The sequence below is a fragment of the Cryptomeria japonica genome, chromosome 1, assembly GCF_030272615.1.
Source record: "Cryptomeria japonica chromosome 1, Sugi_1.0, whole genome shotgun sequence".
Lineage (NCBI taxonomy): Eukaryota > Viridiplantae > Streptophyta > Pinopsida > Cupressales > Cupressaceae > Cryptomeria > Cryptomeria japonica.
Genome location: NC_081405.1, coordinates 496,750,627 through 496,773,035, shown reverse-complemented (window position 1 = coordinate 496,773,035; position 22,409 = coordinate 496,750,627). Strand labels below are relative to the sequence as shown.

General features: G+C 37.5%; 1 protein-coding gene across 1 annotated transcript; it reads left to right on the top strand.

Annotated features, from left to right (window-relative positions):
• The first annotated feature begins 8,768 nt into the window (after nt 1-8,768).
• Nucleotides 8,769-9,185, top strand: LOC131073536 (uncharacterized). The gene has a single exon (XM_058009986.2). It carries the CDS (start codon nt 8,769-8,771, stop codon nt 9,183-9,185), a length of 417 nt encoding a protein of 138 aa, XP_057865969.2.
• Nucleotides 9,186-22,409: the final 13,224 nt, after the last annotated feature.

Genomic DNA, 22,409 nt, shown 5'->3' with positions numbered 1-22,409 from the left:
TGTTTCAAAAATAGATGCCTCTCGGCATAATGAAACAAATACATGCAATCATGCAAGGAACACTTCCATTCACAATGGTAAGCAAATAATACTAATGAAACCCACAAAATAGCCACCAATCACTTTGGTGATGATTGTGGATTTCAATAATAACATTCTCAAAGGATCATAGAGACATATTTGTGATACAAATTCATTCACACTTTTTTGGCACTTTCTTATCTTTTACTATTCTTAGGGCACGTCCCCATCCATGCTGGTGGTCATCCCATGGAAAGTAAAATGGTTGCTTACTTTTATACAATCCTCTTAAATCACTTTTGTAAATGAAATTATTAGTAATATTTTTGCAAATAAAAATTGTACGCAAATGGAAAGGAGAGGAAAAAAATATGGTGTTAGTTTTTTGAATAAGCAGCCATTGCTTATTTCTAGCCCCCCTTTTTTTTTCAAAGCTTATTTTCAACTTTAAAGTAGTTGTTGCTCTACTAAAATAGGGGAAGATTCCAATTTATCCTTTTTGCCTAATTAAAATTTTACATGGGAACACTATGACTGCTTAAATTTAAGCATAAAATGTTGATAAGTAGCCACATGGGAACATGGGTTATGAAGATCTACAAAAGATCAATAAGAAAAAAACACATAATGCTTCTCATCTTTCAAAATGAAAATGGAGGTCAAAACAATAAAGGTCAAGATACCTTGTTTCAGAACTAAGGAAACTGTTTACCTACCTTCAAATAAATAAAAATTGGCATAGTGGTGTGGCCTCATAACATTATACTAATCAAACAATTCTATATTATTTTGAGGAATTGGAAACAAAGAACAGATCATCTAATTTCTTTCAAACAAGCTATGAAAATATATAATTTTTGATGATATGTCATTAAAAATCTAAACTATAAGTAGAGTCTATATCATTAAAACAATTCATAATTAAAAGATAAGTGTGATCTGTTGGAAAATGAGATCATCCTTCAATCAATATCAAGGCACAATATTGAGAGGGCATTTTGTTTTGTCATTTATTTAAAAAAATATATATAATATACATCATTAAAAATCTAAACTATAAGTAGAGTTTGTATCATTAAAACAATTCATAATTAAAAAATAAGTGTGATTTGTTGGAAAATGAGAACATCATTCAATCAATATTAGGGCACAATATTGACAGGGCATTTTGTTTTGTCATTGTAGAACGGCTGAAATTTCTTAGTGCTCATGGGAAATTATTCACTTGAAAATATATGTGTATTGTATTGCTATTTCTATAAATGGAATAGTTGGAATTTATTTGTGTGTGCTATAAATTTGTTGCACTATTTTAAACTAATGTTATTTTTCATTGTTGAGGGCATATTTAATGTACTTGCCTACACATAAAGGGATTTGATTAAAGAATATGTCTAGGTGTTCTCATATATGAACATTGAATTTATTCATTGGTCAATATATAAAAATAATAATGTCTTAGAAAACTTTTTAGAAATATTTTCTTTGGTTTATGTGCTTTTGTATAAATTTTGAGAAGTTCTAATCTTAAGAAATTTTTAATTTTCATTTGCTTGCAAGTGAGCCAAACATTAGACTACTAAAATTTTCAAATCAATCTAATTATATTAGATTTTTATCCTTTTGCATATTCCTTTACTTAAAATATTATTTGACCTCAATTCTATTGTATATAAAAATATTTAATTTAATAGACTGGTAAAGAATTAACTAAATGAAAACTGTTATGATCTTTATTATTTTCATAAATTATTAATTTATAATTAAATTAATTATGATTTAGTTAATCGTAAAATATGATTTATTATTGCATGAATTTTAATATTTTAATAAATATATGTAAAGTTCTGTAAAGCGGAAAATCGCGATCGAAGCCTAGTTGCTCTCCCCTCTTCCAACTCCGAGGAGAGAGAAGGGAGATTCACTAGGGTTGATGGTTTTCACTTAGGGGAGAGACTTTACATTCAAAAGAGGGGTTGAAACCCACAAGATCCAATCCCACGCAATGCAAGATTGGATGCTAAATGAGTTTCAAGGGTTATGACAGCAAGGCTACCCTCTTTTGTAAAGAATGTGCATAGAATAATTAAGCTAGGAATGCATAGAAAGTGAGAAAGATTCGCTTATAAACTGAGATAGGAATACAGTATGAAGCTACGGACCTGGAATTAGCAGTAAAATGTCGATACGGCGCTGTCCTGCAAATTTGAGCGAAAGTTGCCGGGACGATGGCGCCCGAGCGCCACGGTCCTCCGAAAAATCCGTGAAACGAAGGGGGATCTGTTCGTCTCTGCACAAGGATTCCAGATCTTCAATTTCAGCCACGTACCTGCAACCTACACACAGAAAAGCGAAGACGATTGGGGGGTTAGGGATTAGGGGTTTGCCTTTAGGTCAAACCTCGGTTTTGGAATTAACCAAGAAATGAGCAATGCTGTAAATGTAAATGTATGTAATGTAAAACAAGTACTAATACCTTGTTGTAAGGATGTTTGTATCCTTATGTGCGAAGGTATAGATGTTGTATGTTGTATGTTGTAGTAGTATGTTGTAAGTGATCTCCTCTTCAATGGTTGAATCCTTGTCTTGAATGCAACACTTAGCCTTGAATGGAGACTTGAAATGATCAATTGCTTGAAAGAATGCTTGAATGCTTGAGTATAGTTTCCACGCTTTTTCCCTCCTATATCTATCTCCCCAAATGAGAGAGGAAAATGTAGTTTATATCCTTGTCATTTAGGGCTGATAGACTGATTTTCCCGACCTTAGGCTGATCAGGAAATGTAATTTTCCAATTTGCAAACATAAAGACCCGAAGTCCAAAAGAGACCGGGCCCAAAATAGGACCCAGGGACCAGGGCGCTGGGCGCCATGGTCCTGGAGGACCAGGGCACTGGGCGCCCTGGTCCTGAAGGACCAGGGCGCTGGGCGCTCTGGTCCCACCTCCCAGGACAGCAGGGTGCAAAGGAGGTTCAGGCCAGGGTGCAAGAAAATGCAGTTTTCAGTGTCATAATCAGGTTTCGGGGTCTCCATTCAGGTTGCGTGTTGCGTCGCCATCGTGAAGACCCAAATGCGGTCGAAATTGCAAGTGTCGCAATTTTAGGACACTACAAGTTCATATTTTCCCCTTGGCTAAGGGGTTTTTAATTGCTAAATTTGATAATGCCCTGGATAGAAACAAAATCTTGTGTGATCATTTCTTTAGCTGGGAGGACAAATTTTTGTTGATGATTAAGCCTTGGCACTCTGATTTCAACCCTTCTTCTGAAACGTTTAATAAGATCCCCATTTGGGTTAGGCTTCCTAATCTCCCCCTTCATTTATGGACCGATTCTCTTATAGAGGAAGTGGGTGAGGCCCTTGGAGATTTTTTGATGGTAGATGATGAATCCTATGATATTTTTCACTCTAGCTTTGCCCGAATTTTGGTTGAAATGGATGTTTCAAAAGGGCTGCATGTTGAGATTTTTCTCAAATCTTCAAAGGGCTCTTGGGTTCAATCTTTGGACTATGAAGGGATTCCCTTTTGTTGTAGAAGATGTTTTAAAACAAATCATGCGGCTGCACAATGCGGATTTGAGAAAAAGGCAATGACAGCTACATGGTGGAAAGGTGCTTCTCAACAACATTATACGGCTGAGAAGAAATCTGAGCGAAATAGGATTTTTTCTGAAGTGGTTGCCATGGAATCACAAGGTCGCAGGGCATCCTCTTCGGATGTCATTGATAGTGGGGTTGCTGAAGTTGTGCAAGGATATCATGTTGAAACCCCTAAAGTGTGTGGGCATGGGCCTCAGACTGCTATTTTTGGTGATAACATTCCGGTTACCAAATCTGGTGACTCTTCTGATATGGCCATGCCTGCTTTGTCGCTTGCCAATGTTGGGGTTTTGCTGCCCGCTGGTTCTGGTGCGGTTGTGTCTGTCGGGCAGAGGTGAACTAGTGGTGTTGGGGTTTTGTCGTCCACTGGTTCTTGTGCGGTCGTTTCACCACATGCCAATGTTGGGGTTTTGTCGTCTGCTGGTTCTGGTACGGCTGAGACTATGGTTGCAGGCATTCATTCTCAGGATTTTGGTGCGCTGGCTTGACATGACAAGGCAACACAAGTGGAAGAGGGATGGATTTCTATTAAGGGCAAGAAAGCTAAGTTCTCTAAGCCTTCTTTTGACATGACTCTCTGATCCCATAAGAGCAGCTCTAAATGTAAATCTTGATGGTGCTTGGTTGGGGGTTGATTTTAGGCTGGTTGTTGGCTATTCTTTTTGCAACTTTGTTTTAGGTTGTGGGGGCCTATTTTTTTAAAACCCATGTTTTTGGTTATGGGTGTCCTTTTTACCCCTAGTTGTCTTGTGCTTTCATATTCCTTTTGTGAGGACAACTTTTTGGTTGAGGGTTTGATGTTTTGATTCTAAACCTTTTAGAATCTTCTTTGTAAAGGGTTTCAAGGCCCCTTCAAACCTTGTTTTTGCCTTAATCCAAAACAATATTATTAAAAAAAATAAATTTGTAATATATTTTAAATGAAAAGAATGAATTTTTAGCTAAAGAACATGTTTATTCATTTTAAATACACTAAATGTTAAATAAATCTTTTATTTAAAAAAGTAAAAAATGATTTGTTTTTCTTAAAAGGCATGTTTTTTATATTAAAGGCTATTTCTATCCCCACAACCCCTCAATCCTCCAACCCCGATGGAGCTATGACCCCTTCAGGTGTGAAAAAATTGTTAATCACAACCCCTCCTTGTTCCCCTAGCAAGGCGAAGACGTCTGTTGAAGTAGATAAGTCCCCCATACCAACTCCTCCTAAGAAGTTATCACCACCCGAATCTCCTTCGGTGGATAATGAGGAATGGATGACCCAGAAGAAGAAACCCAATGCTAAGAAAGCAGATGTGGGGGTACTGAAAATAAAGTCGGAAGACCTTCGGAGAAGGTGTTGAGACATAAAGTTATGGCAAGGGATATTGCAAGGGGCAGACAGTTGACCCTTGATGGAATCAACAAAAATAAGAAATGAAGTTCCTCTCTTGGAACATAAGGGGTCTTAACATTCCCCAAAAGCAATTTGCTATAAAATAGTATATCTTGGAAATGAAACTTGATATTTGTCTTCTTCAGGAGGTTAAAATGTCCTACCAAACTTTTGCAACCATTGCTGGTAAACTTTCACCAAGGGTTGCCTTTTTGTATGTGGATGCTTTAGGGGCATCTGGGGGAATTGCTACCCTCTGGGACCCCCTCAAAATCCAAGGAAAGATTTATGTTAACACTCAGAACTTCCTAGCAGTTACTTTTCAACATGGTGAGCACTACTAGTACCTGTTCAATATATATGCCCCCAATTCCAAAGTGGGAAGGCGTCTAGTGTGGGAGGAAATATCTGAACTCATCCAAGCAGACCAAAAGTCTCAGTACATGCTAGTAGGAGACTTTAATACCCCCCTCTACCCCTTTGAGAAATGTGGAGGTCTAGTGGATTTTATAGATAGCATGGGAGATCTCGCTAACCTCATTAATGTCACTAGCCTCTTTGATCTTGATCTTCAGGGTGTCCCCTACACTTGGTAGAATAATAGGAAAGGAAATTACCTAATTCAAGTCAGACTGGATAGATTTCTTGTCTCTACCAACGGGGATATTGGTCACAACTCCTACCTTAAGACTCTCTGAAAGACAACTTCTAATCATAACCCACTCCTGCTTCATTGGAAGGATAGACCCTACCTAGGTCCCCCCCCTTTCCGCTATGAGACTATGTGGGCTTCCCACCCAGATTTTAGAGACCTGGTCAAGGGTTGGTGGGCTACCTCGATCCAAGGGACTGCTATGTTCAGGATTGCTGAGAAACTGAAACTCATCTGCAGGAAAGTCAAAGGTTGGAATAAGGCAACTTTTGGTGACATCTTCAAGAAGAAAAAGGAGTTGTGCTCCAGACTGGAACAATTCCAGAGCAATATGGCAACAGGTGACCCCCCTCACTCTATGTTGGTTGAGGAAGAAGAATGTTGTAAGAATTGGAAGGAAATCCTCTCTAAGGAGGAAATCTACTAGAAACAAATATCCAAAATTCAATGGTTGAAAGAGGGGGACAGAAACTCGGCTTTCTTCCACCGCTCGACGAGCATCCATAAAAGGAGAAAATTTATCAAAATTCTAAAGGATGACTCAGATCAGGAGATCATTGGAGAATCCCTAATTGGCCAAAATGCCATTGACTTCTTCATCTATATGTATACTGATTTTGGAAGAAACAATGTGTCTCTCTAGGAAGAAACAATGTGTAAGCTCCCTAATGCCATTGGGGAGGAGGATAACTGTCAACTCCTTGCTCCTATCTCCTCGGAGGAGGTCCATATGGTAGTCTTTGCGATGGGTGCTTTCAAGACCCCAGGCTCGGATGGCTTCCCCCCGACGTTCTTCCAGGATTATTGGGGCATCGTTAATTATGATGTTACTAAAGCGGTGAAAGACTTTTTCAAGACTGGAAAACTACTGAAAAAACTGAATAACACCTACATTGTTCTTGTCCCTAAGTCATCGAACCCCAATTGCATGAAGGACTTTTGACCCATAAGCCTCTGCAATTCTATCTACAAAATAATTTCCAAGGTCCTTGTGAATAGAATCAAGCCCCTTTTGGAAAAGTTTATCAGTCCTTCCCAGAAAGGTTTTGTCCCTGGTTGCCAAATTCTGGATGCTGCCATTGCCACTCACAAAATAATCCACTCCATGGACAGGAGCAGAATCCCAGGTATGGCTTTCAAGCTCAACATTTCAAAAGCTTATGATAAAGTCAACTGGTGCTTTTTATTTAAAACTCTCTCAAAATTGGGCTTCAATCAAAAGGTAGTTAATATGATTCTGGAATGTGTTACTACGGTCTAGTTCTCGGTCTTGATCAATGGGACCCCTAGGGGCTGTTTTAAGGCTGAAAAAGGTATTCGATAAGAAGACCCTATGTCCCCTTATCTTTTCATCATGATTGCTGAAGTCTTGAGTAGGAATGTGGTTGATATGATGATAAATGGTAGACTGCAGGGATTCAAAGTTGCTTCTACTATCCCCCCCCCGCAGTGATCCAACAATTTGTTGATGATACCTTTCTGTTTGGTATGTCCTCAGTAATTGAGGCCAAACTATGGAAGAATTTACTGGCGAATTATGCCAATGCCTCAGGGCAATGTATCAATTATGATAAGAGTAATCTCTTCTTCTTCAACACCTCTGATGACCTTCAACTTAAAATCCTCTCTATATTGGGGTGTAAGTATGCTGCTCTTTCGAGGACTTACCTAGGTCTCCCCCTCACTATTAAAGAAGTCACCCCTGCTTTCTGGAATACTATCCTTGAGCGGATACATAAGAAACTTGTTGGTTGGAAAGGGAAATTCCTTAGCTTCGTATTGCGAGCAAGCTTCAACTCCTTGATGCTTCCGTCCAGGGCATCCTGATGTACTTCCTTTCCTTGTTCAAAATATCTAGTGCTATGGGGGAAAAGCTTGAGAGAATCCAAAGAACCTTCCTATGGACGGGTATGGAGGAAAAAAGACACCTCTCTGGGGTTAATTGGGACACTATTTTCTTACCCAAATCCATGGGAGGACTTGGTATCAGAAAGATAAATGCCTTGAATAAGGCTTTAATTGCAAAAGTGGGATGGACCCTAGCTAAAGGTGAGGGAGATTGGTGTAACATTATCAGGGCCAAGTATTTGGAAAGGGATAAATTCTATTGTAACTTGAATACTGGTGACCTTCCTCAGGGGTCTAAACTATGGAATAACATCCTGAAACTCAAACTGGTTATCAAAGAAGGATTGAAATGGCAGATTGAAAATGGGACGAAGATTAGGCTCTGGGAAGACTCTTGGGTGGATGAAAAACCTCTGGTTGACACTCGATTCCGCCAAATTATGTATCCCCTAAAGGAGAACCTAGGGGAAAACATTGCTGATTATATGGACTAGGGAAGATGAAGATGGAAGAACATAGCCTAGTTCTTCTCTTATCAGACTAACCTATTACCCATTGCTCTAGAGCTACAAATCTTATGCTGGAATGCAGAATTCCCCTAGCTCCCCAGGAAGACAAATTCATTTGGAAGTGGACCTAGTCAGGGGCTTTCTCAGTCAAGTTTGCTTACAGACAGCTCTTGAGACCCACTGGCGATGTTGAGTGTTGGAGGAAGATATGGAACTCACAACTGATCCCTAAAGTCAACTTCTTTTGGTGGTCCCTAATGCATGGAAAAATCTTAACTTAGGACAATCTAAAAAGGAGGGGTTTCCAACTTTCCAATAGATGCATTCTATGTAAAGTTGAAGAGGAAACAATTGACCACCTTTTCATCCACTGCCCCTTTGTTGGACACTTGTGGATCATTACTCTTGAAAAATGTGGTTTGCAATGGGTTTTTCAGGATAGCATTAATCAGTTTGTAACTGGATGGACTCCTCCCTCCCACCACCCCCCGATCCTCCAATTATGGAGGCAGATCCCACCGCATATCTGTTGGGGTGTCTGGAAAGAAAGAAACAACAAAATTTTTAGAGATGTTGAAGCCCCCCCTGATAGAGTCTTCTACAATTGCCTCAAAATGATTCTAGATAATATATCAGTGACTAAGTGGAAAACCCCCCCCAATCCTCCTAATTCGATGGAAATTTTTTTTGCTGAACTTTGGAAGCTCCCCCCAGAGTTTGAAGTCTTCAACAACAGTGCAAAAATCAATAGAAAAAAGACCAAATGGTTAGCCCCAAAACCCCATTGGTACAAACTGAACTTTGGGTCTGCCAAAATGACTGCCAAGCTGGAGGTGGAGTCATCTATGACCACTTGGGGAATACTGTTGCAACTTACGCGGGCAACCTAAATAACCATACCATCACTCAGCCTAAGGGAATGGCTCTCCTAGGGGGTGTGAGATTTGCCACATCTATTGGCATTAAACATCTGGAAATTGAAGGCGACTTGCAGATCATTGTGGAAGCGGTTAGTGGTAGATCTGCTGTCGGGTGGAAAGTGGATCCCATTTTGAGGGATGCTAGGATGCTTCTGGCTAACCTTAATGGCTTTACCATTCGCCATATTTTCAGAGAAGGGAATGTTTTTGCGGACTCTATGGCGGCGGTGGGAAGGCTGCAGAACGGCTTACGATGCTAGAGGAACCCCGATTTGTTGCCAATTATCACCAAGGTGATCTTGGAGATTGAAAAATCCAAGTCTAATGATGAACCCATATAACTATTACCAGATGAAGAGAGCCAATTTTCAAATTTTGAATCTGGAGGGGAAACCCGCCCATCATGGGCTGGGTCTGCCACGTAGCTATAGATGGCCTTGTCATCACCTACAAAAGGGGCTAAAAAATGATGATAGTACTGATATCAGGAATGGTAATTTCCTAATTATCATCCGGACGAAGATTATTGGCGGCGATAAAGGCGACAACTGGGATCAGTCAAATCACATTGGCTGGATTGAGGGTTCGCATGAGTATAGTAGATTTCATGAATATGAAATCTACTTAGGCACAATTTGCAATAATCACACCATTTATTGCATGAATTTATCTCAGGATTGGCTTAGTTTTTATAGAAACTCTGCTTTTGCTCTGGTTCGGCTTTGTGTTTCTGATACCTTGTTTCTCTTCTGCTTTTCTAAGCTGGAAGAAATGACCATGGGGGGTGACAGACTAAGACTAGAACCCGACAAAAATAACGAATTTAAAGCTAAGTCGGCAATGTGGTTTGTTTGTTCGGAAGGAGGGATCGACAAATTTATGGAAAGCATGAAAGGGAATGATGAGAGATTGTCTAAGAAGTTTGTGGCTTCCTGGGAGGATAGAAGGGTTACCATGGGGGGTATCTCCTTCGAAATAAATGAAGAAGTGATTGCCCAAGCGACGGGTCTGTCTATGGAGGAGAGTAAATGGAAGAAACAAAGCCGCATTTCGGATACCACCAACCTGAACCAGTTTTTTCGTGAAGGTGAGAACCTGGTGAAGAGGGCAGGCGACTTCAACTGGGAGGAGCTTTTGCCACCGTGGGACGAGGTCTGCTATATCATTATGAAATACTTCACTCTAGAAGGAAGGTTTGGAATATTTTACTATTACTACCTCCCTTTCCTTAACCACCTTAGAAACAAAGATCATATCTCCATTCCATTTTTCTTGCTTCATTCACTGGATTCAAATGTTAAGGCTATTGCCGAGGCCAAGAAAAAAGGAAAAGACTTCCCCATTCTACACCAAGGCCTCATCCTTTGTCTCTACAACTTCCACCTGGCCCTTTGCCCACCCCGCACAATCTCTATCCAGAATGTGGTTGAAAACCGTCCCCTAGCTATTGCTACCGATAAACCTGATACAAGCCCTCCTTGACTGCCTGAAATTGGCTCTTGCAGTAAGAGAAACAAAAAGTGCCCTCCTGAGGATGTTAGAACCCCTAAGAAAGTTAGAATCCAGAAGATTGATTCCGACGTGGAAATTACAGATGAGGCCAACACCCCCCACCGTTCTGTGAGACTGGCCTCCAAACCCCCTTAAAAATCACTAAGAGACCCCTCCTCATCCCATGAAATTGGGAATTTCTTCCCCTCTGAGAATGTGGCCCTGTTTCAGTCTACCTCGACCCCCCACTCTTTTAGCTCCACCCATGCCTCTGAAAGCCCTAAAAATTACATGAAAACGAAGGCCGGCCTCAAATCCTAGACAAATTCTCCCTCCCCAACTCTCAGGGTTGAGAAGATGATGGTGGTGGAGGAAGTGAGTAGCATAAAGGAGGAAGAAGCCAACAACCTAGTAGAGTTGGGTAAAAAAGTGGAGGGTTTGTTTGATAATATGCAGGAAATCACTAGCAAAATGGAGCCCATGGAAAACAAGTTGCAGGACGTCTCCAGGTTTTCTTTGAATGTGATGCATTGCTCGACAACCACTCTGTGTCTTCTGCAGGAAAGTTCTACCAAAGGCAAAAGCAAGGAAGACGATGACTACAGGGCCCTTTTCAAATTCCTCACCAAAGAATGGGCTAGGAAGCTCCTCCCCAAGAGGAGCCATGGAAAAAAGAAATAATTTGTTTCTCTGTCTCAGGCGTCCGATTTTTTGTTTGGTCCTAATAGCCTCCGGGTTGATAGTTTTAATTTATGTTTATATTTGAACTTATCTACCTATTGCCCTATGTGGCAAATGTTTATTAAGACTTTTATATATCTGTTGAACTTACGTAAAATGATCATGGTTTTTGATAGAAAGAAGTGAGAGGGCTATAATTTTATTGATGATCTACTGACAGATGGCTTGCCAGTTTCTTTGTTCTTAAAAGACATGTTGAATCTAAATAAAACAAAATTTTAAATTACCTTATTTTATACTACTGCATGACTTTTATTTATTTACTTTTGAAACTAAGTCAAGGAAATATTAATAAAGTGGGAATGCCCAACTTAGGAGGAGCCCACGTGCACAAGTAAAAGTTTAAGTTAAAACTTAAAAAAAAAAAAAAAAAATTTAGCAAAAGTCAAGTTTAAAGTATAGTGGACGGATTTTTAGAAGGCATGCATTTCTTGATAAGAACAAAGAAACTTAAGTTTGAAAGAAAGTCCAATTTAGACGATTTAAATAATATAAAGGCTACGTGAGGTTTGAAAACCCACAAATGGTTGGAGATTAGTTTTCTTTTTCTAAAAAAATTGCCTTGTACGCATACATGCCACTTCTTATATTTTTAGAATGTGCAGTCTTCGCCAATAGTTCGATCCCATGCATTACATTTTTAGAATAAATTTAGAGAGACAATATATATTAAAACGGAAGTTAAAAAGATGGTGAAAGCGGTAGAAAATGGGAAGGAAATTAATTTTCAAATAAGTTTTCATCTTTGGCTCATATGTATTGATTAGTTCGTTTAATTTTGTATTCGTTGTTAAATGTTCTTCAAGATGGAGAGGTCCTTTGTTCATTAGATCTTCAAGAGTTTGCTTAGGGAAACATCTACTAGCTACATACATCAATTGGATCAGTATAACTTAATTTGTTTTTCCTCAAAAAAAAGTATTGATTTTTGTTGGGTAATGAAATTTAGTTTAATTTATATGTACTCAATCTGATCTATCATAGCTGCATTGTCATAAATCAATCAATGTTGAATCAATCTTTGTGCCTAATATGAAAGGTTACTCAATTCCTCTCTTGATATACTAAAAGACTAATAAGTCATTATGTGAATTTTTATGTTAGCTGGGAGATTTCTTTGTCTGTTCCGTATGGTGCATTGCCATTCATTCGTAAATTAATCTTTTATACTTAGGTAATCAAATCCCTCCTTTGTAACCTTTTGCGATTAAATAAATCAGATTACATACTTTTCTTAGTAATGAGAGAATATGTTACCATTGTTTCTTATATTTTCTTGTGCACAAGAGTTTCTCAATTTTTTTGAGAAACGATGGATATCATACATATCCTTTATTTTATTTGCACTTATAGTTACTGCCGAACTCATAAATTATGGCCTTATATCGTCCTAATTAAGCAATATTATCTTGATTCTTATAACTTCAAGATGGATGAAAACTACATCGATCGTATGATTAGTAAAAGTAGATGAATAAGTAATTGCCTATGCTATTATGGATAATGCTAAATGTGTAGAACATTGTGGTGTTTAAAAGACTCTTTGACTTGTATAAGTAGTTTAATCATTATGAGGAAGAGATATATACTTAGAAACTTGTCTATGGTTATAAGAAATATATTCTAACCGTAACCTTGATGGGTAAAGAGGATTTGTGTCAATTGACTTCTGTATCAATCATTGAGATAGTTTGTGTTGATTTTAGTGTTGTCGAATTCATTAAGTTATGTAGTTCTACTTAAATGGTAGCATGTCCAAATGTTTGGTGTAAGGTTCTTTAGACATTGAACTTATTGGGTTCTCATTTACCAATTTGGCATCCTTGTGACTAATGATTATAGTCTTGGATATTTCTCAATTTGAGCAAATAGAAGTATGATTATGTTTGACTCTCGATTGAATGGACAACTAATTGATAATATAAGACCCTTGATAAGTTATCGAGTACATGGATTCATGTCCTATATCCTTTTGTATGCATTTCTAAGCCTATATAAGCTATGTATGCTTTTATAGGAATTCTTATGCTATAATGTGTTTATGATAGTGTGACTTGCATAATTATCAAGTAGTTAAGGCATAGGTTGATGCTTTGTATACCTAGGTGTGCCTTTGGTAAAATTCTATATGATTGATTTTAAAGACTGTGATGTGGGGAAAAGTGAATGATGGAGAAATCAAGAGGAAGGCTTTTCTTCCCTCCGAGGAGAGATGAAAGTTTCACTGCAGATTTCACTTCAAACACTTTATCCACATTACATTTAAAAGAGGGGGGTAATTCACTAGATCCAATCTCTTAGGGAAGAGATTGAATACTAAATGAATTGTTAATAGTGTGAAAATGACAAGCTAACCCCTCTTTTAGAATGGAAAATGATTGAATTATGTGTTTTGAGAGTAAGTGTAAAAGTAGCAAAGAACTGATTGTAACTTGAAATAGAAGCATGGGATGAAGTTGGGCACTTGGATCTGGCTATAATATGTCGAGACGAAGCCGCCCTGTGAATTTGAGGAAAAGTTGTTGAGACGATTCTTCGAAAAAATCCGTGAAACGAAAAGCATTTTTCCACCTCTGCAAATGGAGTCCAAATCTGCAAACATAGTTGCGCACCTACAACCTACACACGAAAAAGAGAGGAAAAGGGGTTGCGATTAGGGGTTTGCCTTCAGGTCAAACCCTTGTTTTGGAATTAACCAAATGATGAAAGAAAGTACTTGCAAGTAAATGTAAATGAAAGACTGAAATGTAATTCACCTCAAGAGAAGTTGTAGATAGAAATGTAGGTACATTTGTTTGTATGGAATTGAATGCTGAAAGGGATCTCCTCTTCAATGGTTGAATCCTTGACTTGAATGCAACACCTAGCCTTGAAGGGAGACTTGAGAATGCTCAATGCTGAAAAGGAATGCTTGAATACTTGAACTCATGCCCACTCTTCGCTTATTGAACTTATGCAAATGAGAGGACAAATGCAACTTATATATTCGTCAATTAGGGTTAATTGACTGTTTTTTCGCCATAGGCCGACACATGGAAAGATTTCCCACTTTAAGTGCAAAGAACAATGCAAAGATAGGACAGAGGGGGCCCCAAAATTGGCCAAGGACGGGGGCCCCATGCCCCTATCCTACCCTTATCTCAGGACAGGAAGCATGTTCAAGCAATGCAAAGGGTAGAAAAAGTGCAGTTTCTGAGGATGAGAAAGGCTTGGGTCTCTGATCAGGCTTGGGGATTCAAATTGCCGACGTGAAGACCCTAATGTGGTCGCAAATTGCAGGGGTCACAATTTTATGACACTACATTTAGCCCCCACTTTAGCGGGAGTATAAGCATACTCCAATACTGTTGGTAAAGTACAAGGAAACAAGATTGAAAGACTTCTACCACATCAAAGAGGTAAGATGCACCAAGCCCCCAGTGGACTAAGGATCTTACGACATCGATTGACAAAGTAAAAGGGAAGATCAAGAAGGGAAAACCATGACTGCAAGTAGCAAGGTTCCCCTCACTATGAGTCATGAAAAGATACCAAAATTATAAAGAAAAACTGAGTTCACTAAATAACTCTAATTATCAAGAAGGAAAATATGAGCGAAGTGTATGCCCCCACATTAAAATGATCGTGCATGCCTTATCGGGAGCGATTGCTTTAAGGTAGGATACACCCAAGAGAGAGAAAAGAAAGGGAGCATGTTATCGCAAGGATTTAGCCCCCATTCGAGGAATAATCCCAAGGATAATGAACACAAAACATGAGGTAGTTTCACTTTCTTTGAGGTCAGTATGTTGTATGATAACTCATGTATATCATATATGTATATGTGCATATCATAATTGTCATTCCCCAAAGAAAGGACACTAGCTTGGAAGAAAGGGAATAGAGGATGTCTTTCAAGTCAACATGAAAGAGATCAAAAGAGATCTCAATGCTTTGCATCGTCCTCAAGTAGATATTAAGGGGGAAATAGAAGAATAAGGATACACATAGAAGAATAGTCACAAAAGAGCAAGAGAGGAGAGAAGGAGAAGATCTGCAGTACTAATATTGCTAATCTAGCACGACATCCACCTCTCGATCTTACTAATCACTATTTCGGGAAGGCGAGAAACATGCCAGAGGAGCAACATCGAGCACAACAGATGGAGCTAACATAAGGTCCAAACAAGGATTATGCTCATGTGCTAAGTCACTTTGTTTGATTCTAGGAGCTAGGATTAGGGTTTTTGAAAATTCAGTTGACAAATGCTTGTCCACATCAACATATTCATAGTCACTATTAGAAGCATTAAGAGTTGTATTGCCATCATGAATAAAATTTTCACTCATTTCTTCATCTAGATTTATAGACAGAGGAGTGCGAGCATGAATAGGAGTAAAACCATCACATGTTTTTTGCAATTTATTATTTGGAGATGTAGGTTCAACATCTTGCTTAGGATAAAAGGGAATCATGTCAACTATTGGAGTCTTGTGAGAGTGAATAGTTTGCAAAACATCTTCACGAGCTCGAGCACGATGCCTTCATCGGTGGTCTCTCGCACAACGATTTCATCGAGTCTTAGCGGAAAGATGGGAAGAAGGAGGAACATTTGTTGAAAGAGGAATAGTCTCTTGTTTGATAGTTGAAGGTTTAGGTTGAGGTATTTTAGGTTAGACAAGAGGAGAGGCGGGCCTCTTCTATCTATAAGAGCAAGGAGGTAGAACTGTGCCATATAAAGGAGAAATATTAGGTGTAGGAAGGAGACCGGGTCCATCATGGGGAGGTGGTACAGGTCTAACCTTAGAGTAAATATTGTTCTTCTTCTTAAGAGAAGGCATAGTTACATCCATAGGAATAGGTTGAGGATCTTTCTTAGGAGGAAGATTAGTCCTATCCGTTAGGGGATGGATTTCATCTTCAAGAAGGATGGGGATATCAATTGTTTAGGATCTAGGTTTACTTAAGGATAAGACCATCTCTCTTCCATTTTTGATAAGATTGGAATAGAGCATCACTCCTTTGTGGAAGAGATTGAAATTTCTTAGGCCAAAAGAGATCAATAGGAACACCTGGGCTTCTTTAAGATGGCCAAAATAAGCTATGATTAATATTTATGATTTCTTTGTTGTGGGGAAATTTCAAACACTTATGAATTGGAGAAGCAATAGCCTTCGTGGAAGATAGCCAAGGGTGGCCCAACTTCACATGGAATTGATCGGAAGAAGGAATGATAACAAAGTTGACATCCATAGATTTAGTGTGAACTTCAACAGGAAGGATGATAGAACCAATGGTAGGACAAGAGAATCCATCAAATAACTTCACAACCACATTAGTGTCATCATATATCAGTTTATGCAATCATAAAGTGAAAACATACTCCTTAGTGATGACATTAATCATGCAAGAGGGATCAACAAGAGCACCATGACAAGGTATGTCCTTAACCTTCGCAACTACGTATAAAGGGCCAACGAGTGCTTTAATGGTCTCACTAGGGTCAAATGCAATACAAGGATCCTTAGGTATCGCTTGTTTCTCTACCATATTCACTAAATTTGGAGTTGTGGTAGTAAGATCAAAAGGAGAGAAAGAGGTATGTTCAGTCTCAATCACGTTAGAGGTATGAGAAGGCAAAGGATCAGTAAAAATCTTAAGATTTTGACTAGGAGGAGCTACTGATTTGTTTCCCTTATCATTCACACCTACCACGGATATAGTATTATTATCAATCAAATCTTGAATCTTACTTTTGAATGCAAAACATTTCTCAGTATTATGACCAAACTGATGATGAAATTGACAAAAGGAAATACTATCAAAATAAGGGGATGCAAGCTTAGATGGGTCAACTAGTTTTATAAGAGGAAGTTTGATAACATTTTTTTGTAACAACTGAGACATAATACTATGTAAAGATTCATTCAAAGGAGTAAATTGTATTTCTCTTTTAAAGAATTTAAAAATAGGAGGCACACTTGTAGCATTCACATTGTTGTTGTTGATTGTAGATTTGAACTTGATGAAGTTTTTTGTTGGTTTGAACTGAACACTCTCCCCCTTATCACTCGGAGCCATAGGAGTAGATTGCTCCATTTGACTCATAGCCAGTTGATAATTATGGAGTGTTGCACACAACTGCTGAAAGGAAGTAAACTCAGACAAAATAAGCTTTTCCCTAATATCTTTATGCAAACTGGAAATGAACATTCTTTGAATATCATTATCAGGTACAGGAAAATAAATTTGAGCACACAAATGCTTATATCTACCAATGAAATCGGTCACTTTTTCTTTAACACCATGTTTACAATGCATTAAATTAGTCAAAGTGATTGTAGGACCAATGTTGTTTTGAAATTGTTGAATGAAAGCATTGGCTATGTTGAAAAGAAGTGATAGAATAAGAAGGCAAAGAGTAATATCATTGTAAAGCCTTTGTTGGTGTAAATAATTATTCTTCTTGGATATTATTACACTTACTTAAGTTTACTTAGGAAATGCATTTCATAGTAGTTTGGGTATGAGACACTTGGGTATGAGACACTTGGGTTTTTGTGCCACATTGGGATAGTGTGTGTAGGAGAATTTCCACCTTTTATGGTGTTGATCTTGTTGTTACACTTCACATTCAGTGGGTGATCCACCTCATGTGGACTATTATATTGTTTCTCCTACCTACCCACACCTATTTCCTACCTACCCTTGTTTCTTATTGAGCCACATGTCATGTTTGTGTGCTCACATATCCGTAGCCTTGCCTATATAAGCAGGCTCATCTACATTGTATGTAATTTGGAACTATTGATCATTTATCTATTGATGAGAATACAATTTATTCTTATCCTATATTTTGTCTCTCTATTGTACTTTTCATTGAGCTCTTGATCTTGGCAAAATCTCATAGCCTTATCTCTTAGTGTTCTTGTAAACAGTTTTGCAAGCAATCTATGATCATAAGCAAAATCAGTACACAAGGTTTGAAATGTTTTAACATGCGTGAGAGGATCACCTTTTCCATTATAGAGTTCCAATTGAGGGACCTCAACATGCTTAGGTGGCACAATTTTAACAATATCAAGGGAAAGTGGGCTCACAACATCAAATGTGGGAACACTAAACTTGGATTGACTCATGGAAGCAATTTGTTGTTGTAAGGAAGACATGGTTTGAGCAAGATTGTTAATGGTCACTTTGGTAGAAGTATTGATGTTAGACATGGTTGATTGAGAAGGTGGTGTGATGTTATTGAAGGAAGGCATTGATTGAGAATAAGGTGGTGGGTTATTATGATAAGTAGGCATAGGTGATGATTAAGTAGGAAATGGGACACTTAAAAGAGGAATAAAATTGTTGAATGAATTGCCCCCTTGTGTCACATTGATTGGTCAAGGGATAATAGGAATACTTATTGAAGACTTAGGTAAAGATGGAGGATTAAATGAAGAAGAGGGATTGCCCCCTTGACTAATGGTTATAGGAATGACATTTTGAGTTGAAGTAGCCATGATGTTTGAGGTAAAACTAGGAACACTAGTCATAGGAGTAGTCAAAGGAATAGAAGAATTGATTTGATTTGAGGGTTGTGAATAACCTAGGTTTTCGGTACAACTCTTAATAGGCATGACATTGGAATCAAAAATATGAGAAATGCCATGCAATATATCAATTCCATTCTTATCACTTTGAATCATGCGTTTAAGGCCTTCAATTAATGGAAGAGCTTCACTATTAGGGTATTCTTGGGACATCCATTGTTGAAAGTTATCAAATTGATTATCCAAATTTGAAAGTTGATCTATGGAAACTCTAGTCAAAGCTTCTTCTTGTTCATCATGGGATTCATCAATTGGATAAATAGGGACATGATTAGGATGGGATAATTAGGATTATCCTCATTAAAGAAGTCACCCAAATTATGCTCCATCTCCTCGGTAATTAAACTTGGGAAGCTTTAATTCTAATGCTTCGTCTAACGAGGATAGTGTAGTTAGGACTAATAGTGGTGAAACTCATGCACTAGAGGGAAAATTTGAAATTTTGAATTTGAATTTTGAATAATAGGAACAACGTGTACAAAAATTGAATAATGCAAAATTTGAGAAAATAATAATTAAACAATTTGAACTTTGTTGAAAGAAGAAGATGACACAATTTCCAATGATAATTTTATGATGAATGAAAGGAAATTGGAATTTAAAATTAGGGAAAAATGGGTTACCACTTAATTTTAAAATTGACAAAATTAGGATTTTTAAAATCAAGGCAGATTATAGTTAACCACTTAATTTTTAAAAAATTCTTGAAATTTGAAATGTTCAATTTTGAAGGTATTTTTTTATTTTAGAGGGATCAAAAGTCAAAAAAATCAGCCAATTTTCTAGATTTAAGCTATTGAATACAATCATAACAATCTCCCGAAATTTCTAGAAAAAAGTCGGGGACCGTGTTGAAAGTGCACACAATTCGACCAACTTTTTAAAAAAAATTCAGGGATGAAAGTTACAATAATTTTAAAGCTAACCCCCAAAAATTGGTGGATTTTACAATCTCTAGATAGGAGAAATGAAGGTTTTAATGTGAAAATAGGACGCTATTAGGGTTTTGAGAAAAAAGAGGAATTGAATTGCAAATTTGAAAAGGGTCAAACCTAATGGATAGGGACACCTTGAAAAAAGTTTTAAAAACTGAAATTGATTGAAATTTGTACAAAATCCAATTAAATTTGAAAATTAGGGTTTTAGGACCTAACCACTTAATTTTTAAAATTTTAAAGTTTGAAAAAGGAGGGAAATTGAAAATTTGAATTTTAGGAAAGAGGATAAGTCTGAAAATAGTCACAAATCTGAAAATTAAATGGAAATTAAATTTTTGCACAATTTCAAGATGATTTTTGAAAATTAGGGTTTTGACAATTAACTGCTTAATTTTATGAATTTAATTTGCAAATTGATTTGGACAATGAAGAAATTGAATTTGACAAACAAAACAATTTTTCAGGTCTAAGACAATAACAAGCAATTTTTACAAACACAAGTTCAATTTCAATTTTAAAAACTAGAGTTTTGAATGAATTAACCACTAATTTTGCAGAAAAATTAAAGTTGTAAATGAAAAACATGCAATGATTTCAAGATAAAGCATGCAAGACATTGGGTTCACCAAAATGTGATGTGGGGAAAAGTGAATGATGGAGAGATCAAGAGGAAATTTTTTCTTCCCTCCGAGGAGAGATGAAAGTTTCACTGCGGATTTACCTTCAAACACTTTATCCACATTACATTTATAAGAGGGGGAAATTCACTAGATCCAATCTCTTAAGGAAGATATTGAATACTAAATGAATTGATAATGGTGCGAAAATGACAAGCTAACCCCTCTTCTAGAATGGAAAATGGTTGAATTATGTGTTTTGAGACTAAGTGTAAAAGTAGCAAAGAACTGATTATAACTTGAAATAGAAGCGTGGGATGAAGTTGTGCACCTAGATCTGGCTATAATATGTCGAGACGAAGCCGCGCTGCAAATTTGAGGAAAATTTGTCGGGATCGTGTTAAAAGTGCACAGGGTGCTCCGAAAAATCCGTGAAATGAAAAGGGTTTTTTTTGCCTCTGCACATGGAGTCCAAATCTGCAAACATGGCTTCGCACCTAAAACCTACACATAAAAAAGAGGAAAGGGGGTTGGGATTGGGGGTTTGCCTTCAGGACAAACCCCAGTTTTGGAATTAACTAAATGATGAAAGAAAGTACTTGCAAGTAAATGTAAATGAAACACTAAAATGTAATTCACCTCAAGAGAGGTTGTAGATAGAAATGTAGGTAGATTTTCTTGTATGGAATTGAAGGTTGAAAGGGATCTCCTCTTCAATAGTTGAATCCTTGACTTGAATGCAACACCTAGCCTTGAAGGGTGACTTGAGAATGCTCAATATTGGAAAGGAATGCTTGAACTCATGCCCACTCTTCACTTATTGAACTTATGCAAATGAGAGGACAAATGTGACTTATATATTCATCAATTAGGGTTAATTGACATATTTTTCATCATAGGCCAACACAGGGAAAGTTTTCTTGCTTTAAGTGCAAATATCAATGTAAAGATAGGACAAAGGGGGCCCCAAAATAGGGCAGGGACTGGGATGCCACACCCCTGTCCTGCCCTTATCTCAGGATAGGAAGCAGGTTCACGCAGTGCGGAGGGCAGAAAAAGTGCAGTTTTTGGGGATGAGCAAGTCTCGGGTCTCGGATCAGGCTTGGGGATTCAAATCGGCAACATGAAGACCCTAATATGGTCGCAAATTGTAGGGGTTGCAATTTTATGACATGTTGATGATTCTTTATTTTGAGTTGCTAGCTATGAAATGCCATCTTTTTATAAACTCGTGATCATGATTGTTTTCTTCGGAAAGAGATGCATGATGTAATTTTCATAATTGTGTAATAATCAATTAGGTACGCAATGCATGTTCTCATAAAAATATGTTTGAACCATTATACATTTTATCACGATGCTTTCTTGTATCATCTCCATGTTTGGAATAAATTCACTTTACATTTACCTCTTGGAATACATGTGATCAAGATGATTTTGAGATCATAAAATGATTTTAGATAGTTAAGAAAGGCTTGTTGCTTCTATCTTCATATGTGTGTTATGTGCATTTTTTATGTCATGATATTGTTATATTAGTTATAGAATGTGGATATGCCATGCTAGTTGCACAAATCCCATTACTCTTTCTAGTATCACTTGGCTAGTCTTCCTCGTGTTGGGTTGGGTATCTTTCATGTCACAAAAGATTACATGAAAGTGTAACTACTTCGCGGTAGGGCAGAAATGTCTCTGGCAATGTTCTCGTCCATGATGTGTTCGAGGGAGACAGATGTCGAGAGTTCCTGTCAGGTTGGTCATCATGATTTATTGCTTCTGAATTTATTTTATTAACCTTGTGGTTTAGTGTAAAGGTTTATGTTTCCTTGTGTTTATCTTGTTGTCAGCTTATGTAATTTGACCTCATATGTTGAAATGTAATTTATTGTCTCTAAGCTTGTATATCTAGACATGTGGCAATGATTTATTCTTGATTATGTGTGTTTTGTGAATTTGTTATTTTAAAATTATGGTGGTCTTTACAAAAACTTTGTAGCCTACTCTGTTAGTAGAAACAAGAAACAAGAAACAAGAAACAAAACATTTAGAGGTTGCATATAAGAAACAGATTACACACACACACACATAAATAAATAAGTAAATTCAATTTATTATA